This window comes from Manis pentadactyla, chromosome 2, assembly GCF_030020395.1.
Source record: "Manis pentadactyla isolate mManPen7 chromosome 2, mManPen7.hap1, whole genome shotgun sequence".
Classification (NCBI taxonomy): Eukaryota; Metazoa; Chordata; class Mammalia; order Pholidota; family Manidae; genus Manis; species Manis pentadactyla.
In genome coordinates, this window is record NC_080020.1 from 67,891,602 (window position 1) to 67,909,918 (window position 18,317).

The following is an 18,317-nucleotide window of genomic DNA, read 5'->3' on the forward strand; positions in this document are numbered from 1 at the left end:
TCAATAAGGCATAGCCTAGTCAAACCAACATAGAAATTTTACAAGTTTACAAAAAGCATCTTAGGTAATGTCCAGTTTTTAGTTCCAGTAGGCATTTATTTCACTAGTATCTTTCTTTACCAGGATTATAGTAAATAAAATGAAAAGAATTCTGACCACTTTTTTTTAATTGAAGTAATATTTGCATAACATAAAACACACCATTGTAAGCATTTTGAAAGTGTACAATTCATTGACTTACCATACATTCCCAATTTTGTGCAGCCATCATCACTGTCTAGAACATTTTCAGCACCCCAAAAAGAAATTCCAGACCCATCAAGCAGTCACTGTCCATTCATCTTTCTCCTCCAGCCCCTTGCAACCAATGATCTGCTTTGTGACTCTATGATTTGCCTCTTCTGGACATTTCATATAATAGAATCATATGCTAAGTGGATTCTTATGTCTGGCTTCTTTCTTTTAACATCAGTGTTTTTAAGGTTCACCCATGTTGTAGCATGTATCAGTTCTTCATTGCTTTTTATTTCCAAATAATATTCTATTGTATGAATATAGCACTGTTTGTTTATCCGTTCATCAATTTATAGGTATTTGGGTTGTTTCCACTTTTAACTGTTATGAATAATGTTCATTCATGTACAAGTTTTTGTTTAAACACCTGTTTGCCATTATCTTGGTTATATATCTAGGAGTGAACTTGCTGGGTCATATAATAATTCTATGTTTAGTTTTTGAGGAATCACCAAACTGTTTTCTGGCCACATTTTTAAAACAAGTTTGAAGGCCAGTTTCTAGGAAGAGGACCTTATAAATTTAGAACTTCTGAAACCCCCTGAAAAAAAATTTTAGCAATGATCTCAATTAGAGTTGTTTGAGTTCAGGTCTCTCTTTTGAGATTACTAAGCAATTCTCTACTAGCTTAACTGAATTTTCACTGAAGGGCTTTTATTCTGTGCTCTCTGACCTATAGTTGCTTAACTGAAGAATATGTAGATGAGGGTTGACAACTAGAGTTTGAGCTTCTGAGATATTTTTTCCCAATTTTTGTCTGCAGTTTAAGAGGACAAATGCTTACCCTACAATTTAGAAGCATAATGTCTAGAAGTTTCAGACCCTAATCTAATGTGCCTTAAAATAGTATAAATGAGGATGGTGTCTTCCAAGTGCTCAATAATTGTTTTAAATTTTCTAATGTGTCCCTGAAAAAAGATCAACAAATCTCCATTAGAATCTATACCAAAATATTTCCCTACAACTACTAGTAGCCCTCTATATTTATAATGTTTGCATAATGAGAATTTCTTAAGAAATTAAAATACTGGGCCCTTTAAAATACTAAATGGCTTATGTATATACTTGGAGGTTTTGGCCTATGGTTAGCTTCCCCCATAAAGCTGAAATATTTTGTACTTGGAATTAAGCCATATCTCCAACTTGCATACAACTTATGTTGCATGCTTCCAAGTCCTGGCATTTGAATGGTCTTTTTCCTTCATCTGAATACTTTCTAACTTGAGAAAAAGAACACTTTCCACTTAAAAGTTGCCTCTCTCTTCTCCTTCCCCTCTTTACCCATAGGCAAATATCTTCATACTATGTGCCTGCAATTCTGTGAGGAAAGGGGGCATCTTAGTACTTTCCAACACAGTCAGATTACCCTTAAATACCCTCAGACCTGGGAATCCATGGAATTGCTGCAGGGAGTTGCATAAACTTCTTGAAATTCTGTGCTGACTTGGCATTATGGGGAGGGGAATGACAGCTTTTATCATATTCTCAAAGGAGTATATGGCCTTCAAAATGAAGATCTGGTGGTCCTAACAGTGGCCTGGAGAGCAAAAAGAACAGTTTCTATGGTACCATATGACACATCGGATGGCATGTAATTAAGTCATGACTATATTTCAGTCAGGCTTTCAGTTGCAGTCAAATAGCAGTGCTAGGGCTGTGGCAGAGAATCGGAGCTGTGGGTTTGTAAGGTCACTGCAAGTCACACTGATTACTTTGGCACAGAGAATAGAACCGTTTCCTCCCTTTTGCATAGTGGCTTCTCCCATTACCCCATACGTACCGTCCTTCTCATCTTTAGAAATAAAAACAGACCTTTAAGAAAACTCATCTTTCTCTCCAGTATTTTGTTGATCTTCAATTAAATGCCTGTCCCTTCATAGGTTCCCTTCGCCTTCCTTAAAGCTGTTCTGTAGGCATCACTACACTAAGATGGCACTGAAAGCAGAGGGCTGGCTCAGCTTATTGCTTCTGGACCTTAGATAGTCCCAGGAGGTCTCATGCAAAGCCCGCCAGCTGTGGCAGCCAGATAGAGCTGCTGATAGGAGCTGTTTTTGATCAAGGATACATGCATATGAAGCTGAAGGTGGTTTCTAGGACTGGATTAAGGAGGGTGGGGATGTTAGGGCACTGAGGGTACCATGCCACTTACGGAGATGGAATAACCAGAGGGCAAGTGGAAGAGGGTAATGCTATTTATTATTGTGCTTGAAATGTGACATTGCCTTCCCCCCTGAGGCTCTGGTACTTGTACAGAGTTAATTTCTCCAGTGACTCAAGTATTTCTTTTGACTGTTCGATCAGATCATCCATTCTTTGAGATAGTTTCACCTTCCATCTGCCTCTGTTGATTCCCAAAAACTACTTGTGGTCCCACATAAATATCTAGATACCTTTTTCAGTTTCAGTTTCATCACTATGGTCTTTATAAATAGACTCCAATTCTGAGAGAAAATTCACAGAAATGAGAGTCATAAGGAAAAAAAGTAATAGTACAGTACTAAGAAATGGAAAGCACTGTTAGCTATTTTTTTTTCACTGATCTGTGAAGGGATAAAGGGAACTAACCCTGCTAGCACACCTGCTGTGTGCTGTTCACTTTGTGCGTATCATCTCATTTCCTTCTCTTGCTTATTCTTTGCAGGGAATGTTAGACTCTTTCCTACAGGGGAACAAACTAAGGTACACGTAGCTTTTCAGTTTGAGAACTGGGATTGTTACCCAGACCCAGTAGTTCTGAAGAGCACTGCTTCCCCTCCACCCACCAGAGAGCAGCAGCACCAGAGGTGGCTCCTGACGGCGTGGTGGCCGCAGCCCTGTGGAAGAGGGCTGGGGGATTTGTTTTCAAGCTGCACTGTATATGCACAAACATATTCTGTATGTACTTAGGTAATTTGGGGGAAAGCTAAAAGAATTTATGAGGAGGCTCAAGTTCCTGCACATTTGTAAGCTATTCCTTGATGCTTCCTTGATATGGGACTGACTAGAATAGAACAAAATAAGCTGATTAATGGGTGATTTTTATTTTCCACTTTTTGCCTAAACTATTGCTGTTTTTCTTTATCCGAATGAAATGTCACAATAAAAGTGTAGAGAATTTTCTACAGCATCTTACTATGCTGATGGACAGTGACTGTAATGCAGTTTGTGGGGGGGACTTGGTGAAGGGGGTAGCCTAGTAAACATAATGTTCCTCATGTAATTGTAGATTAATGATACCAAAAAATAATAATAATAAAAAGTATAGAGAATCTATTACAATTTTAACATAGTGTAAAGTAGAACAAACAAATGGAGAAAAGAACCTAAAGAAGGGAAGAATAATCAAACAGTTCAAGTAAACTTGAAAATTTCCTTAACTCTGACAGAAATATATGCAATAGATATGAGTCCAAATCCCCTTTGACACTTACAGCTGGAATCTGGAAAGTTAAAGGAGCACATTAAGAAGGAAACCTTAGAGCAGCACTGGCCTGAGAGGTAAGAGATTCAAGTCCTTCCTCACCCAACCCCATTCCGCTGGCAGTTCTGGCTCCTTCCTGCTTCATTCATTCAAACATATTTACCGAGATCCTATAGCATTATTCTAGGTGTTAGAGATTTGGCAGTGAAAAGGATAACCAAAATTCCTGTTGCATAGAGCTTAAATTTTAGCAGAGGAAATATAATGAACAGGTAGACAAATTACATATGTATTTGATATATATGTAATAGTTATATATGTGTTATACATATAATATATGTGTACAGATAGATATATAGACACAGATGTTTTTGATAGTGGTGTCAGAGTGCCTGGTGAGGGCACAGCAGTATATTCTAGACAGAGTGCTGGTCAGGAAATGCCTCTGAAAAGCATCCTGGGGCGTCATTGGACCTTTGGGGGCTCAATCTCCTTATAGATAAAATGTGAGCATTGCTTGGTGATCACTAAACAGTTGCAAAATTCTGTGCTTTCTTTGAGGGACACACTTTTGAGTCAAATAATCTTTAATATCTATCAGTTATGGTCTTTGTTGTCCATTGATCGCAAAATGTATTAAGAATGTTCATTGATTCCCAAGGTTAATTCCATTTTACATTTGGGGAATTTAAACTGAGATTTTAAATGCCTCCCCAAAGGTTGCAAAATAGTAAAAGAAGGATTAGAGATCTCACTTCCTGCCATTCTGTCTGAAATTCCTCCAGACTATGCAATATAATAAGTGGAATTGAAATGTCACAGCAGTTCAAAGTACAGTAAAGATGTGTAAGCTATGATAGCCTAAAATACTTACAAATAAGAGGTTGGATAAGTATATCCCGCTGTGCTTACTTATAGCAAGCAAGTAAGCTATGTGATATGCTTTAAACTAGTAAAATAGCAAATCCCCCTCAAGAAAATCTATAATTTTAATCAAAAGTTTGTTTCAGTCATTGAAATTCTGTTATTGCTGCTTACAAACATTAAAGTCAATCAAAACATCAGTAGCCTTCCAAGATCAATATTTTTAATATGTTTGCATTGCAGTACTGCAGATTTTTGGCTAATGGATTGCACCCATATTGATTTCCATGGGAAATGTGAGTCTGATACTGAAATAATTAAAAAAAAACACAGGGATTATTGGTTTGGAATTTTGAAGGAGATAGGAGTATAAAAATTGGTTATTGACTAAATTGCATGAGGTGAGTGAACCTTGGGCACTTGCAATAAACTTGTAGCACCCAGTCGTTACTGAGTACTACCTTAGTCCCTTAAACTGAAAATCAGTCAGTGCCCTATTATAACAATGCAAATACGGTGAAATAATGTATGAGGCATGTAAGAATCACATTTTATCAAAACAGATATACCTAAGTATATGAAGGGGCGTATTGAAAATATCTACTGAAACACAGTGACTAATTTTGACTTTGAGATTCCTGCTGAAGATAGTTTGAGTAGCATTTCTTAGAGAGATATGCTCTGCAAAATAAAAGTAAAAGGAAGCATACAATTATTCTGTGAACAATAATGAAAGTGCAAACACTACAACATGTCAAATGACAGATTCTGTTATTTTGATTCAGAGCAAAATTACAATTGTTACTCTATTCTCAAAGCATTGGAATAATGTATGCAAGCATTAGATTAGATGCACACACATTTGCCACGATATGAGTCTAATGTACATTACATTTCTCTTATTTTTTATCCTTTCGTTAGGAGGCCCATATTTTCAACTAGAAAGTTTACTCTGTGTGTTCATTTGGTTATCAGTATACTTTATGAATTCTCTCAGAGGCAATCTAGTGTTTTAGAGACAGCAAACATTTTATAATGTCTCAATATAAATTCAGGCCAATATAATAGTACTTAGAAGTAGCAATTACATATTTGTTGTCTATTTTTATTTACTTAATTTTTTTAATTGTGTTATTTATGTATTATGGAAATATTTATTTGCTTTGGGAGGAACGTGAGATTAACAGATAAAACTAAAAATTAGTAATCAAAACCATTGACTTTTGTTCACATCTCTGTAAGTCTGGTCAGTATTTTCCTTTGATAATAAGTTGACCTCACTCTCTACATAGAAAATTGATCATGATTTCTTCCACTGAATGAGATGTTAACACTCATGTAATAGCATGATGAGTCCATTTCATTGTACATTAATCTTTAATCACTATTTTTGCCAATTTCTTTCATCTAATTTTTTTTCACTAATTCAGTAGATAAAATATTTTTCTTCCTATTCTGCTTGAAATTTATACTTGAGTATGACTCTTCTTAAACATTCTGTGTCTCTCCCATCAGTTTCGCTGCTAGGACATTCTGTTTGATGGATCCAGCCTTCAGAATGACTCATGAGACATGAAGCCTCACTGTTATTTAATGTTACGTATGTTATACCTGAACATAACCAAGTTGTACAGTAAAGATATTTATGTAGAAGCTGTATAAATATTCATACAGTTTTTGCTAAATCATTCAATGGCTTTCTACTACAAGGTATTATTAGAAAAGTATGCATGATCTTAAAAATGATAGGATTCTAATTCCCTAGTGTGCTATTTCCACATTTTCATATGTAATTGTTCTTTGTATTGTTTAGGTGTATCTAAGAATTCCAACTGGAACTTGTGACACTTATCATTGTCAGAGAATGTTATTTCCTCACCAGATGGAATTTGTGTAATCCCCAGTTAGAATTTCCAGTTGTCTAGCTAGTCAAGGAGCTGGGCATGATGAAAACGGGAAATCGTCATCTCTCAGGAATCCAGCAGAGCGAACACCTAGTTCTGCAAGGCTCCCAGCTCATCCTACACCCACATGTGCCTCTTTTCCAAGCTCATCTAGGCTTTCCATCTAGATCTCTAGTACAGTTTCTACTCAGGATAGTTCCCATCTGACAACCCTGGTAGCCTGGAAGAAGTCACATGATTTGTGTTTTGGTCCAGAACATCCCTAGTGTTTTTACTTACTCTAAGCACAAGCCAAGTGAAGGTGGTATCTGAGAACAGGGCTGAGGCTCCAGAGGACAGATTTTCTATTTAATTTATTCATGGACCCTGGACATTTGACAAAATCTGCTGCACTCAGTAGACAGCACTCAAATTAGAAGAGATAATACTGAGGATGTCAGAAGACAGAGGGGAGAGAGGATTCCAAAGAGCTGCTCCTAGTGCAAACTTCTTATGTTAATGGGCTAGTGAATACCCATGTCAAAAGTTCATACCACAGTATGAACAAGATGATTTGATTTTAATTTCCAGACAAAGCAGACTTTCTGTATTCTAGGACATGCTCATAAAAACTTATTCTAGAATCAAACTATTCAGAGAGTCCATACCAAGCCTTACCTATAAACAGCTAGAAAATATAGAGGTCTTTATTCATTAACAAAGTATTATACAGGCATGCTGCTCAGAGAGTGTGCAAGATAACTGGTTAAAAGCACAGACTCAGGAGCCTTACAGTCTGAGTTCATATCCTTTGTCTGACACTGCCTGTCTCAGTGATCTTGGACAAGATCCCTAACCACTCTCTGCTTCCATTCCTCCACTTATGAAATGAGGACAATTGAATTTTCCACATAGGGTGTTGTGAGGGTTAAATATATGTGATGCATTTATTACTTGATTCTGTATACCGCCTGTTCTGATGTCTATGCTGTTAGGAGCAGAAATGAAAGACTTTAATCTCCAGTAGTTTTCTCCATAAAATCCCATCTCCTGGAATCTGGGAGAGGTGCTCTATCTTCTCTCTGCCACCACCCCTCACCACCCACCCCCACCCATAGCATCCTGTACCACCCCTACCACAGTGTGTGTTGCTGAATAATACCTCTTACTTGTCTCTCCCACCATCATTAAACTATATTGGATAAAGACAAGAGCTGTGTCTATCTTTTCATCATTATTTCTTCAATATCTAGCATATAGTTTGTGCTCTATCAAGAATTATTAGATCAGTGTTGAGTAGAATATAATAAAAGAAGTATCACAAATGTTAGAATATTCATCCATAGACTTTTGCTTTAACTATGTTTTCATCCTTGTTTCAGCAGAAACTGACTGCAGTGAATGATTGATTTCAACTTCTTTGCACTGGCCTATGCCTAGAATGGTCTGCCCTTAGACAGCCACAAGGCTCACCCCCTCATCTCCTTCCGGTCTTTATTCAAATATCACTTTCTCAGTGATTCCTATCCTGACTACTTCATTTAAAATCACATCTCTAACCTTTTCTGTTCTGTTTTTTCTGTAGCATTTTATGATAGCCCAACCCTTAATGAATCTGAGTGATTTGCTATGTTTATGATTTGTTTTTAGCCTCCCCTGCCCCCCACTGGACTGTAAGCTTGTAAGCTTTGTTAGTTTTGTTCAGATACATCTCCAGGGTCTGGAACAGTGCCTGGCACAAAGGAGGCAGGCACTTCAAAACTATCTGGTGAATTAATTATTAAGTTCAGCTCACTGAGAGTGCCAATTTGGAAATAAGTGAAAGCAAAATTACTATTCAGGAATAACCAACAGACAGTTAGAAACTAGAAACCTTGAGTTCCATGTCTAGATCAATCATATATGGTTTTGACTGTGCTAAACGTACATATTTCACTTCCCTGAGCTCTTTAACCCATCCTCCAAATTCTGAAAATCATCCTTACCAAAATATTCCTCCAAGGATTACTCCAAGGAATGTATTGCAAGTTATTTTACAAATATAATATATCAGAGTACAGTCAATGATTCTGTTAACATCTTTCTACATTGACAGACAATAACCTCACTAGAGGGGGTGAGGATTTAATAATATGAGTAACTGTTGAAATATTGTTGTACATTTGAAACCAATATAAGATTGTATATCAATGATACTTCAGTTTTTTAAAAAACTAGGAATAATTCATAAAATAATAATATGTGTTCCATTATTTCTTTAAAGTAGTATGAAATCCTACTGATTAGAGGCATTTTGTTTAATGCTTAAGCCCTAACGAATAATTTCTTCAAATATGTGAATATGAACTTTCATAGAACATGAATGCAGAATCTCTGCAAGGTTTTAAGTAAGAGTAATTAAAATATCTGTATAAAAATGTGTTTCACTCTACCAGCTTAGTAGGGGTTTTATTTCAATTTTTAAAAGTGGGTTTTTTTTTACATGGTGCAGCATAAAATGCTACATTGTGCCATATCAGCAGGGAAAATGTGGTGTGCTTAAGTGGTAAAAAACAATGTGATTTATAAATTAATTGCCTGCATTTTTTATTAAAAAAATATTTCATTAAGATAAAAGTTTCACAGGGTGGTAGTTTGAATTCATTATGAAAGCATCACACAAACACAAAATTGAACAACAAAATTATATAGGAGGTAGAAAGGAACTGTATATGAGGCACGTATTAAAAAATATAAAGGCTCCATGCCACATGAAGTGAGATTTTCATTCAGGTTGCTGCTTGTAGGATTAGTTTGCTACTTAAATAATTGTGTCATAAAATGATTTAAGTAAGCTTATGATAATAAGAAGGAAAAATTTAAAAGATTTAAGAAAGTAAGTGATTAGTTAGATGGGCAAGAAATCCAGATACTATATACCAATACAAGGTAACTCTCAGTGTTTGTAAAAAAAAGTATATATATATATATATAAAGTATTAAAACCCAAAGGGAAGAGCAAACAATTGAGAGACCAGTAGTTATTATGACAAATGAGAGATGGAGCTATATCATAAGATTTGAAAAGAGAACAGGTATAAAAATGAAAAAGAACTAAATAAATGTAAAAATAGAGAGATGGGTTATCCTTTTTCTCAATAGGGCAAGAACATCCAGACAAACTTGTCTTTTTAAATTAGAAGGTAACATTAGGAGAGGAGAACTGAGTGCATAGCCAGCACTATAGTATTTTTGATTCACATTTTCCCACCACAAAAAAAATTTCTGTGCTCTTACCACTGCATTTCCTATATTAGACACTCTATGACAGGTTGTAAAATGTGAATATTATTTAGAATGAGTAACATTGAACTAATAACACCCTCATCCATGCAACAATATTATTAAGCAGCATATTTTGCTCTTAATAAAATAACAGTTAGAAGGAGATAAAGGTTCATGAATTTAATAAGGAGAAAGGGACAAGGATTATAAGGGAGATGTTGATACAAGTAATAGAGAAATTTGAAAGGGGTAATTCTATCCAATTGTAAGATCCAACATGACATGCAGGGATTGAGGTGAGAGAAGTCCATTAAGCTGAGCTTGGAAAAATGGGTAGGATTTGAAGATTCACAGAAGGGAAGAAGAATATTCCAATTAGGATTGTCAACCTGAGCAAAGACTCAGGAATATAAAATATGTTACATAAGCATTAAGAGTAGCAAGAAGGGAGTTTGGTAGATGCATCATGAATATAAATGGAGAATAAAGTAAATGAATAGGAATGAGTTGTCAGAGAACGTTAAGGGATAGACTGAGGGAGGGTTGTTTGTGTATGTGTATGTGAGGGTGGGTCTGTGTGTGCTTAAGTACTGTGGGTCAAAGAATTTGAGGGAGGAAATGAACTGTAAGAACTGTACTTCAAAAATATTTATCTAATAGCTATGAATAAGATATATTGAGAGGAAAGGCTGAAGATAGGGAAAGTGCAGTTCAGATGTCATTATTATAGTCCTGCAAAAGGAAATGATGCCTAAATGCTGGTCATGACAGTGGAAGTGAAGAAAGGGGATAGAATTCAAAGACAGACAAAGAATCCATGTGACAGTCATCTTAAGTTTCCTCTTCAAATAGGTCAGTTAGGTAGTGGAATCACTGAAGAAATGGGGCACAGGACTGGGAAGTTTTCATGGAGGTTCAGGAAGGGTTTCATGCATGGAGATGCCTACAAGATATTGGAGAGGTAGACCAAGAACAGCTTTAGGGCACTAGGCACTAAAGAGGTTGATGGAGAAGAAGGCATAGAAATGGAGACTTGAAATTAAACTCCTTGCATTCAAACTTTATAAGTTACTTCAGGATTCAGGTCATCTTGCCCTCTTCTAAGATTACTAAGCCTTCAGGATACTTTCCTCTGGAAGCAAATTATTGGTTTTGCAAAACAAAATTATCCCAGAGCAACAGTAGGGAGGATATAGATTGAAAGATGGTTAAATGGGAATAATCTGATTTTGATAGGAAATGTGTGGGGTAAATACAAGACGAGGTCTTGGCAATTACTTCTCATTGAATACCACAGTGATTACATTCCAACTATGTCCATTTAGTAATAAGTGCTACCAATTGTAATCTGTGCATTACTACAAAATATCCTTCTGATATGTGTGCAGCTACTTTCTGACTCCATGCCACTCCAACTTTTCCTTTCTTAGGGTGTTGCACATAACTTCATTTATTTACTGTTCACACATAGCTTAGTGTCTTCTTACCCCTAGGAGATGAACACATTGAAGGGAAAACAAACTTTTGAAACACACCCTCAAACATTCATCATTTTTTAATGATAATTTTGAAGCTTAAGGAAAAAAAACAGGAAGTCAAGAAAAAGAAGGCTGTTACATAGGCCTTTGGGAGGCATTGTTCTCTAGAAGGCCAAACCACTTCCAGGTAATGCTCAAAAGTCTTCATAACATTATGGAAAGGCCAGGTTCATACCAGTTTTAGTGTTCTGGTGATCTATTTCTACATAACAAACCATCCAAAAACATAGTGGTTTAACATACAGTTTATTATTATCTTTCATGTTTCAGTGGGTTCAGCTCAGCTGAGAGGTTCTTGCCTGGGATCTCTCATAGAGTTATAGTCAAATTCTGATTGAGACTGGAGTCATGTGAAAGGTCACTGAGCTGGACATCCATAGTGGCTCATTCACATGGCTGGCATTTGATGCTAGTTATTGGCTAGTTAATTTAGCTGGGGCTGTCTACTGGAGCACTGTACGTGGCCTCTCCATGTGTCTTGGGCTTCATCGAGCATGTGCTGATTCTAAGAGGGAGCATCCGAAGAGCATGTAGGTACTGAAAGAGTTCCCAGACAGTAGCTGCAAAACTTAGGACCTAGCCTCAAAACTCAGGCAGCATCACCTCCAGCATATTCTGTGTTCACAAAGATTCATGAGGCTGGCCCACTTTCAGGGGGAGGAGACTATACAGGATATTAATAATGCTATACAGGCGTGGCTCACGGTGGGGGATGGACAGAGGTGGGGGAGAGGAAGTACCTGTCTCTGGGGACTAACTACCACCTACAGCAAAATAATAGAGCAGGATTATGGGGAAGATAGACCAGTGTCCAGTAGGTATGAGTATTATTGAATTTTTTTATGGGGGAGTTGATGGTCCTCATGTACTCCCTTCCTGGAGACATTACCAGTGTTTCATTGTATCCTGATCATAGATTCTACATCTCTTTTCCTAGTTCCATTTCTTTAAGTATCCTCAGATCCTGTGTCAGTAGACCTGAATTCTCCAAAGGTGTACAGGCGTGGTAACATGAAACAGTTCTCATACTTTATTTCCTTCTTATCCCTTTGCCTGTGGTCCTTTCACAAAACTGAACATAGGTGAGGTACCAGTTTATCTTCAGAGTTCATTCAGCTAGCTTTATTTGAACACTGCTTGTCAAAGGAGTCACAAAGAAGCACAAGTCAGCTTCTACTCCTGAAGTACAAAGAAACAAAAAGGAGAAAAAAAGCCTGTATTAGTTAAGGTAAAGATTAGCCGCTCTAACAAAGAGACCCCTGATATAGAGAGGGAATAGAAATTTATTTTCTCACACATAATAGTCCAAGGTGGGCATTTCAGGTGGGCAGGTAGCTCCACCCCACACAGCCAGGTGGAGGGGCCCAGTTTCTATCCTATTTCTTTGCCACCACCGAGGTATATTGTCATCTGCAAGTTCACAGCAGGTTCCAGGTGCATCAGTATTCTGGAGCACAGGAAGAGGGGGATAAGATTATGAAGGAGTCACATGTACTTCCTTAAGGCACTGGCCGGATGTGGCACAAATCAATCACACACTTTTGGATTGGAAAGGACATTGTCAAACAGACACACATAACTGAAAGGAGGGATGAGAAATGTGTTGGGCAACCATGTGCTTGGCTGTAATTGTTTTAGCAAAGGTTTTCATGAACAGCAGTCAGCAGTCTCCACAACAGCATGTAAATAAATCATTACCAAGCAATGTGATAAGTGTTGCACTAGAAAAACATCCAAAGTGCGATGAATGCACAGGAGGGAATCACTAGCTTAGCTTGAGTGTTTAGGGACAGTTTTCATGGGAAGCAAATTTTGAACTATTTCCAGAAGTAATGACTAGAAAAAATACAGGACATGCTATGCAGAAAAATATCTTATGCCCAGGTACAGAATACAGAACTGTGTGATGGGTTCAAGGAAGGACAAAAATTTAGTATGGCTGAAAACAATGAGGATGTTACAGGCAATGAGGTCCATAAGATAAAGGAGGCTTCTGCTGAGAACTAGCTTGGATGTTATCCTCTAGGGATAGTGGGGAGCTATCAGAAGTTTGTATGTTTGGGGCTAGCATGATGGGATTGGTGGTAGTAACCTGAGACTAGATGGGGAGAAGAGAATAAACCAGAGGAGGCCAGGTAAGAATATATTTAGGGGGGAACGTGATGAAAATTAGATCAAAGTGGTCATCATAGAGATGAGAGAGAAGGCCATAAATAGCTAGGCAACAGAGACAACTTACTTGCTGCTCAGATGAGAAGGTTGAAAATAGAGATGAGTGCTTTCTACTTTTGCAAGGTAGATGTTGGTGATATCCGGGGAGAAAACAAGTCTCCTGGAGCAAGATTTTTTAAATTTGTTTTTGGACGTAAAGAATTTGGGTTATGTACCGATACCTACATTTCTAATCCATTTCTGTGTGCTTGAGGGTTAAAAAAAAAAAAGAGCAGAGGGTGATCCTAAGGACTGGCTTGATTCCAAATAAATATCTTTATTTTTTAATTAGGTGAGCAGACATCTGGGATAATGCTGTGTCTTAGCAATATGGGGAACCGATTTGGCCTAGTCTAGTCTGTGACAGTAAGACTTTCAAGGATTCATCACCCCTTTTACAATGCCAGAGTAAAACATGGCATTTTGGGTTTTGACACAATATTCATTCACTTATGTTCAGCCACTCCACACCTGTCATGTGCTAGGTTCTTTACCAGCAGATGCGAAAGGCACAAATCTAAAACACAGACCCAGTCCTTGCTCTCAAAAAAGCTACGGCCTGACAAATGTAGAGTTAGCTATTTCTACTTGGTGAGGGTGGAAGTATGTGTAGGGCATATGGGTGAAGGCACTGGAAATAGTTCTCCAAATCCCAGCAAAGACAAAGGCAAAAGAATCCACTTGAAGCCCGAACACCATCCAGTATTGTTGGGCAGTAGAGGATGAGGTTGGAGTGAAAAAACATAAGCTGGAGAGAGAAGCAGGACTCAGATTATGGAAAAAAGAACTTGGAAAGACCATAATATGGTTAGATTTGCATTTTCAGTGAACATTCTAGCTGTGATATGGGGAATGTACTGGAGGATAACAGGATAAGTCTAAAGCAGAACTGGTCGGAGTCTGATGACCTGCATGGGGCAGTGGAGATGGAGAAAATATTCTGATGTGAGAAGACTCAGAAGGACCCAAACTGAAAGGTGATAGACTGGAAATCATTGAAATTGGTGCCCAGCATTTTGGTTTGGGCAACTGTATGGATGTTCTATGACTAACAGAGAAAATGAGGAGAGGAAGGGAAGCATGTCTAGGGAGGAATGATGAGTTGGTTTGACATACCAAGTCTGTGGTATCTACGAGACTTCCAAACAGAAATGAATAGTAAGCTACTAGATGTATAAGGAGAAAGCTCAAGAGATAGAGATTTGGTGGCAGTAGGACAGATGAAGCCACATAGGAGGACGTGTTCAGTGAGAAGAACAGCTTACAGTGGCTGTGCAACAAAGCCCTTGAGGAGCGACAGAGAAGGAGCCACCAGAGAACTAAGGGAAAACACGGGAGAAAAGCGAGCCAGGGGCAAGGGGGGGTGCCAAGCCAAGATGGTGGCATGAGTAGAGCAGCAGAAATCTCCTCCCAAAACCATATATATTTTTGAAAATTCAACAAATACAACTATCCCTAAAAGAGAGACCAGAAGATACAGGACAACAGCCAGGCTACATCTACACCTGCGAAAACCCAGTGCCTCGCAAAGGGGGTAGGATACAAGCTCTGGCCCGGCAGGACCCGAGCGCCCCTCACCCCAGCTCCCGGCGGGAGAAGAGCAGGCAGAGCGGGAGGGAGAAGGAGCCCAGAACTGCTAAATACCCAGCCCCAGCCATCCTCACTGGGAGCGCAGACACACACTGCATGGGGTGCTGGATACTAGAAACGGGACAGTAAGACCTGTGAGTGGGTGCCCACAGCCAGCACCCCTGGGACAAAAAAAAGCAAGTGCTTTTTGAAAGACTTAAAGGGACAGGGACCCCAAAGCTGGATGGAAACATCCCGGGACATTAGCCCAACAGCTGGGAATCCCAGGGAACTCCAGGCGCCCTAACCCCCTGGGCAGCAGCGCAGCTCAGAGGCCCCTCACAGCAATAAACAGCCTCCCACCCGTTTCCCCTCCAACACGACTCCGCCGTAGTGGAGTAGCAGCCTGAGGCAGCAAGGCAGAGCTTTTTCACAGTGGCTGGGCAAGAATTAGAAACCCCATCTGCACGTAGCTGCCCAGCACAAGCCACTAGAGGTCGCTGTTCTCCCAGGAGAGGAAGGCCACAAACCAGCAAGAAGGGACATTCTCCCAGCCAACACACGCTCCACCTTCCCGCAACTACATCTATCGCCATGAAAAGGCAGAATCATTTGATACAGACCAGACTAACCCACACATCCACCCCTGAGAGGGAATGTGGGGTGATAGAACTAACCAATCTCCCTGAAAAAGAATTCAAAATAAAGGTCATAACCATGCTGATGGAGCTGCAGAGAAATATAAAAGAGCTAAGGGATGACATCTGGAGGGAGATTACAGAAATGAAACAATCTCTGGAAGGATTCATAAGCAGAATAGATAAGATGCAAGAGGCCATTGATGGAATAGAAACCAGAGAACAGGAACACATAGGAGCTGATGCAGAGAGAGATAAAAGGATCTCCAGTAATGAATCAATATTAAGGGAACTGTGTGACCAATCCAAATGAAACAATATTAGCATTATAGGGGTACCAGAAGAAGAAGAGAGAGAAAAAGGGATCGAAAGGGTGTTTGAAGAAATAATTGCTGAAAACTTCCCCAAACTGGGGGAGAAATAATCGTTCAGACCACAGAAGTACACAGAACTCCCAACAGAAGGGACCTGAGAAGGACAACACCAAGACACATAAAACTTAAAATGGCAAAGACCAAGGACAAGGACAGAGTTTTAAAGGCAGCGAGAGAGAGGAAAAAGGTCACCTACAAAGGAAAACCCACCTGCCTATCATCAGACTTCTCAACAGAAACCTTACAGGCCAGAAGAGAATGGCATGATATATTTAATGCAATTAAACAGAAGGGCCTTGAACCAAGAATACTGTATCCAGAACAATTATCATTTAAATATGAAGGAGGGATTAACCAATTCCCAGACAAGCAAAAGTTGAGGGAATTTGCCTCCCACAAACCACCTCTACACGTTATTTTAGAGGGACTGCTCTAGATGAGAGCACTTCTAAGGCTAAACAGATGTCACCAGAGAAAATAAAATCACAGCAAAGAAAGCTGACCAACCAAATACTAACTAAAGGCAAAAAATAAAATCAACTACCCACAAAAGCAGTTAAAGGAAACACAAAAGAGCACAGAATAAAACAACCAACATATAAAGAATGGAGAAGGAGGAATAAGAAGGGAGAGAAATAAAGAATCACCAGACAGTGTCTATAATAGCTCAATAAGCAAGTTAAGTTAGGCAGTAAGATACTAAAGAAGCTAACCTTGAACCTTTGGTAACCACAAATCTAAAGCCTGCAATGGCAATAAGTACATATCTTTCAATAATCACCCTAAATGTAAATGGACTTAATGCACCAATCCAAAGACACAGAGTAATAAAATGGATAAAAAAGCAAGACCCATCTATATGCTGCTTACAAGAGACTCACCTCAAACCCAAAGACATGCACAGACTAAAAGTCAAGGGATGGAAAAACATATTCCATGCAAACAACAGGGAGAAAAAAGCAGGTGTTGCAGTACTAGTATCAGACAAAATAGACTTCAAAACAAAGAAAGTCACAAGAGATAAAGAAGGACATTACATAATGATAAAGGGCTCAGTCCAACAAGAGGATATAACCATTATAAATATATATACACCCAACACAGGAGCACCAGCATATGTGAAACAAATACTAACAGAATAAAAGGAGGAAATATAATGCAGTGCATTCATTTTAGGGGCTTCAACACACTACTCACTCCAAAGGATAGATCCACCAGACAGAAAATAAGGACACAGAGGCACTGAACAACACACTAGAACAGATGGACCTAATAGACATCTACAGAACTCTACATCCAAAAGCAACAGGATACACATTCTTCTCAAGTGCACATGGAACATTCTCCAGAATAGACCACATACTAGCTCACAAAAAGAGCCTTAGTAAATTCCAAAAGATTGAAATTCTACCAACCAACTTTTCAGACCACACAGGTATAAAACTAGAAATAAACTGTACAAAGAAAGCAAAAGGCTCACAAACACATGGAGGCTTAACAACATGCTCCTAAATAGTCAATGGATCAACAACCAAATTAAAATGGAGATCCAGCAATATATGGAAACAAATGACAACAACAACACAAAGCCCCAACTTCTGTGGGACACAGCGAAAGCAGTCTTAAGAGGAAAGTATATAGCAATCCAGGCACATCTAAAGAAGGAAGAACAATCCCAAATGAATAGTCTAACATCACAATTATCGAAATTGAAAAAAGAAGAACAAATGAGGCCTAAAGTCAGCAGAAGGAGGGACCTAATAAAGATCAGAGAAGAAATAAATTAAATTGAGAAGAATAAAACAATAGAAAAAAATCAGTGAAACCAAGAGCTGGTTCTTTGAGAAAATAAACAAAATAGATAAGCCTCTAGCCAGACTTATTAAGAGAAAAAGAGAATCAACACACATCAACAGAATCAGAAATGAGAAAGCAAAAATCATGACGGACCCCATAGAAATACAAAGAATTATTAGAGAATACTATGAAAACCTATATGCTAACAAGCTGGAAAACCTAGAAGAAATGGACAACATCTTAGAAAAATACAACCTTCCAAGAATGACCAAGAAGAAACACAAAATCTAAACAAACCAATTACCAGAAAAGAAATTGAACCAGTAATCAAAAAACTACCCAGGAATAAAAACCCCCAGGCCAGATGGATTTACCTCGGAATTTTATCAGACATACAGAGAAGACATAATACCCATTCTCCTTAAAGTTTTCCAAAAAATAAAAGAGGAAGGAATACTCCCAAACTCATTCTATGAAGCCAACAT

At 38.4% G+C, this 18,317-nt stretch overlaps 1 protein-coding gene across 15 annotated transcripts in view; it reads left to right on the forward strand.

Annotated features, from left to right (window-relative positions):
• The window catches only part of FAM172A (family with sequence similarity 172 member A), a 466,743-nt gene that overhangs the window by 379,377 nt on the left and 69,049 nt on the right, over window positions 1–18,317 (forward strand). For 4 of the 15 annotated variants that reach the window (XM_057493418.1, XM_057493432.1, XM_057493415.1 and 1 more), the window contains one exon: window positions 2,936–3,670. The exons of 7 other annotated variants lie outside the window; for them this stretch is intronic. In XM_057493418.1, the coding sequence (XP_057349401.1) occupies window positions 2,936–3,180 (245 nt within the window). In that variant the 3' untranslated portion in view covers window positions 3,181–3,670. Of the gene's footprint in view, window positions 1–2,935; window positions 3,676–3,706; window positions 3,754–18,317 lie in introns of those variants that run through there. 4 more of the 15 variants (XM_057493474.1, XM_057493470.1, XM_057493468.1 and 1 more) reach the window with 4 other exon arrangements.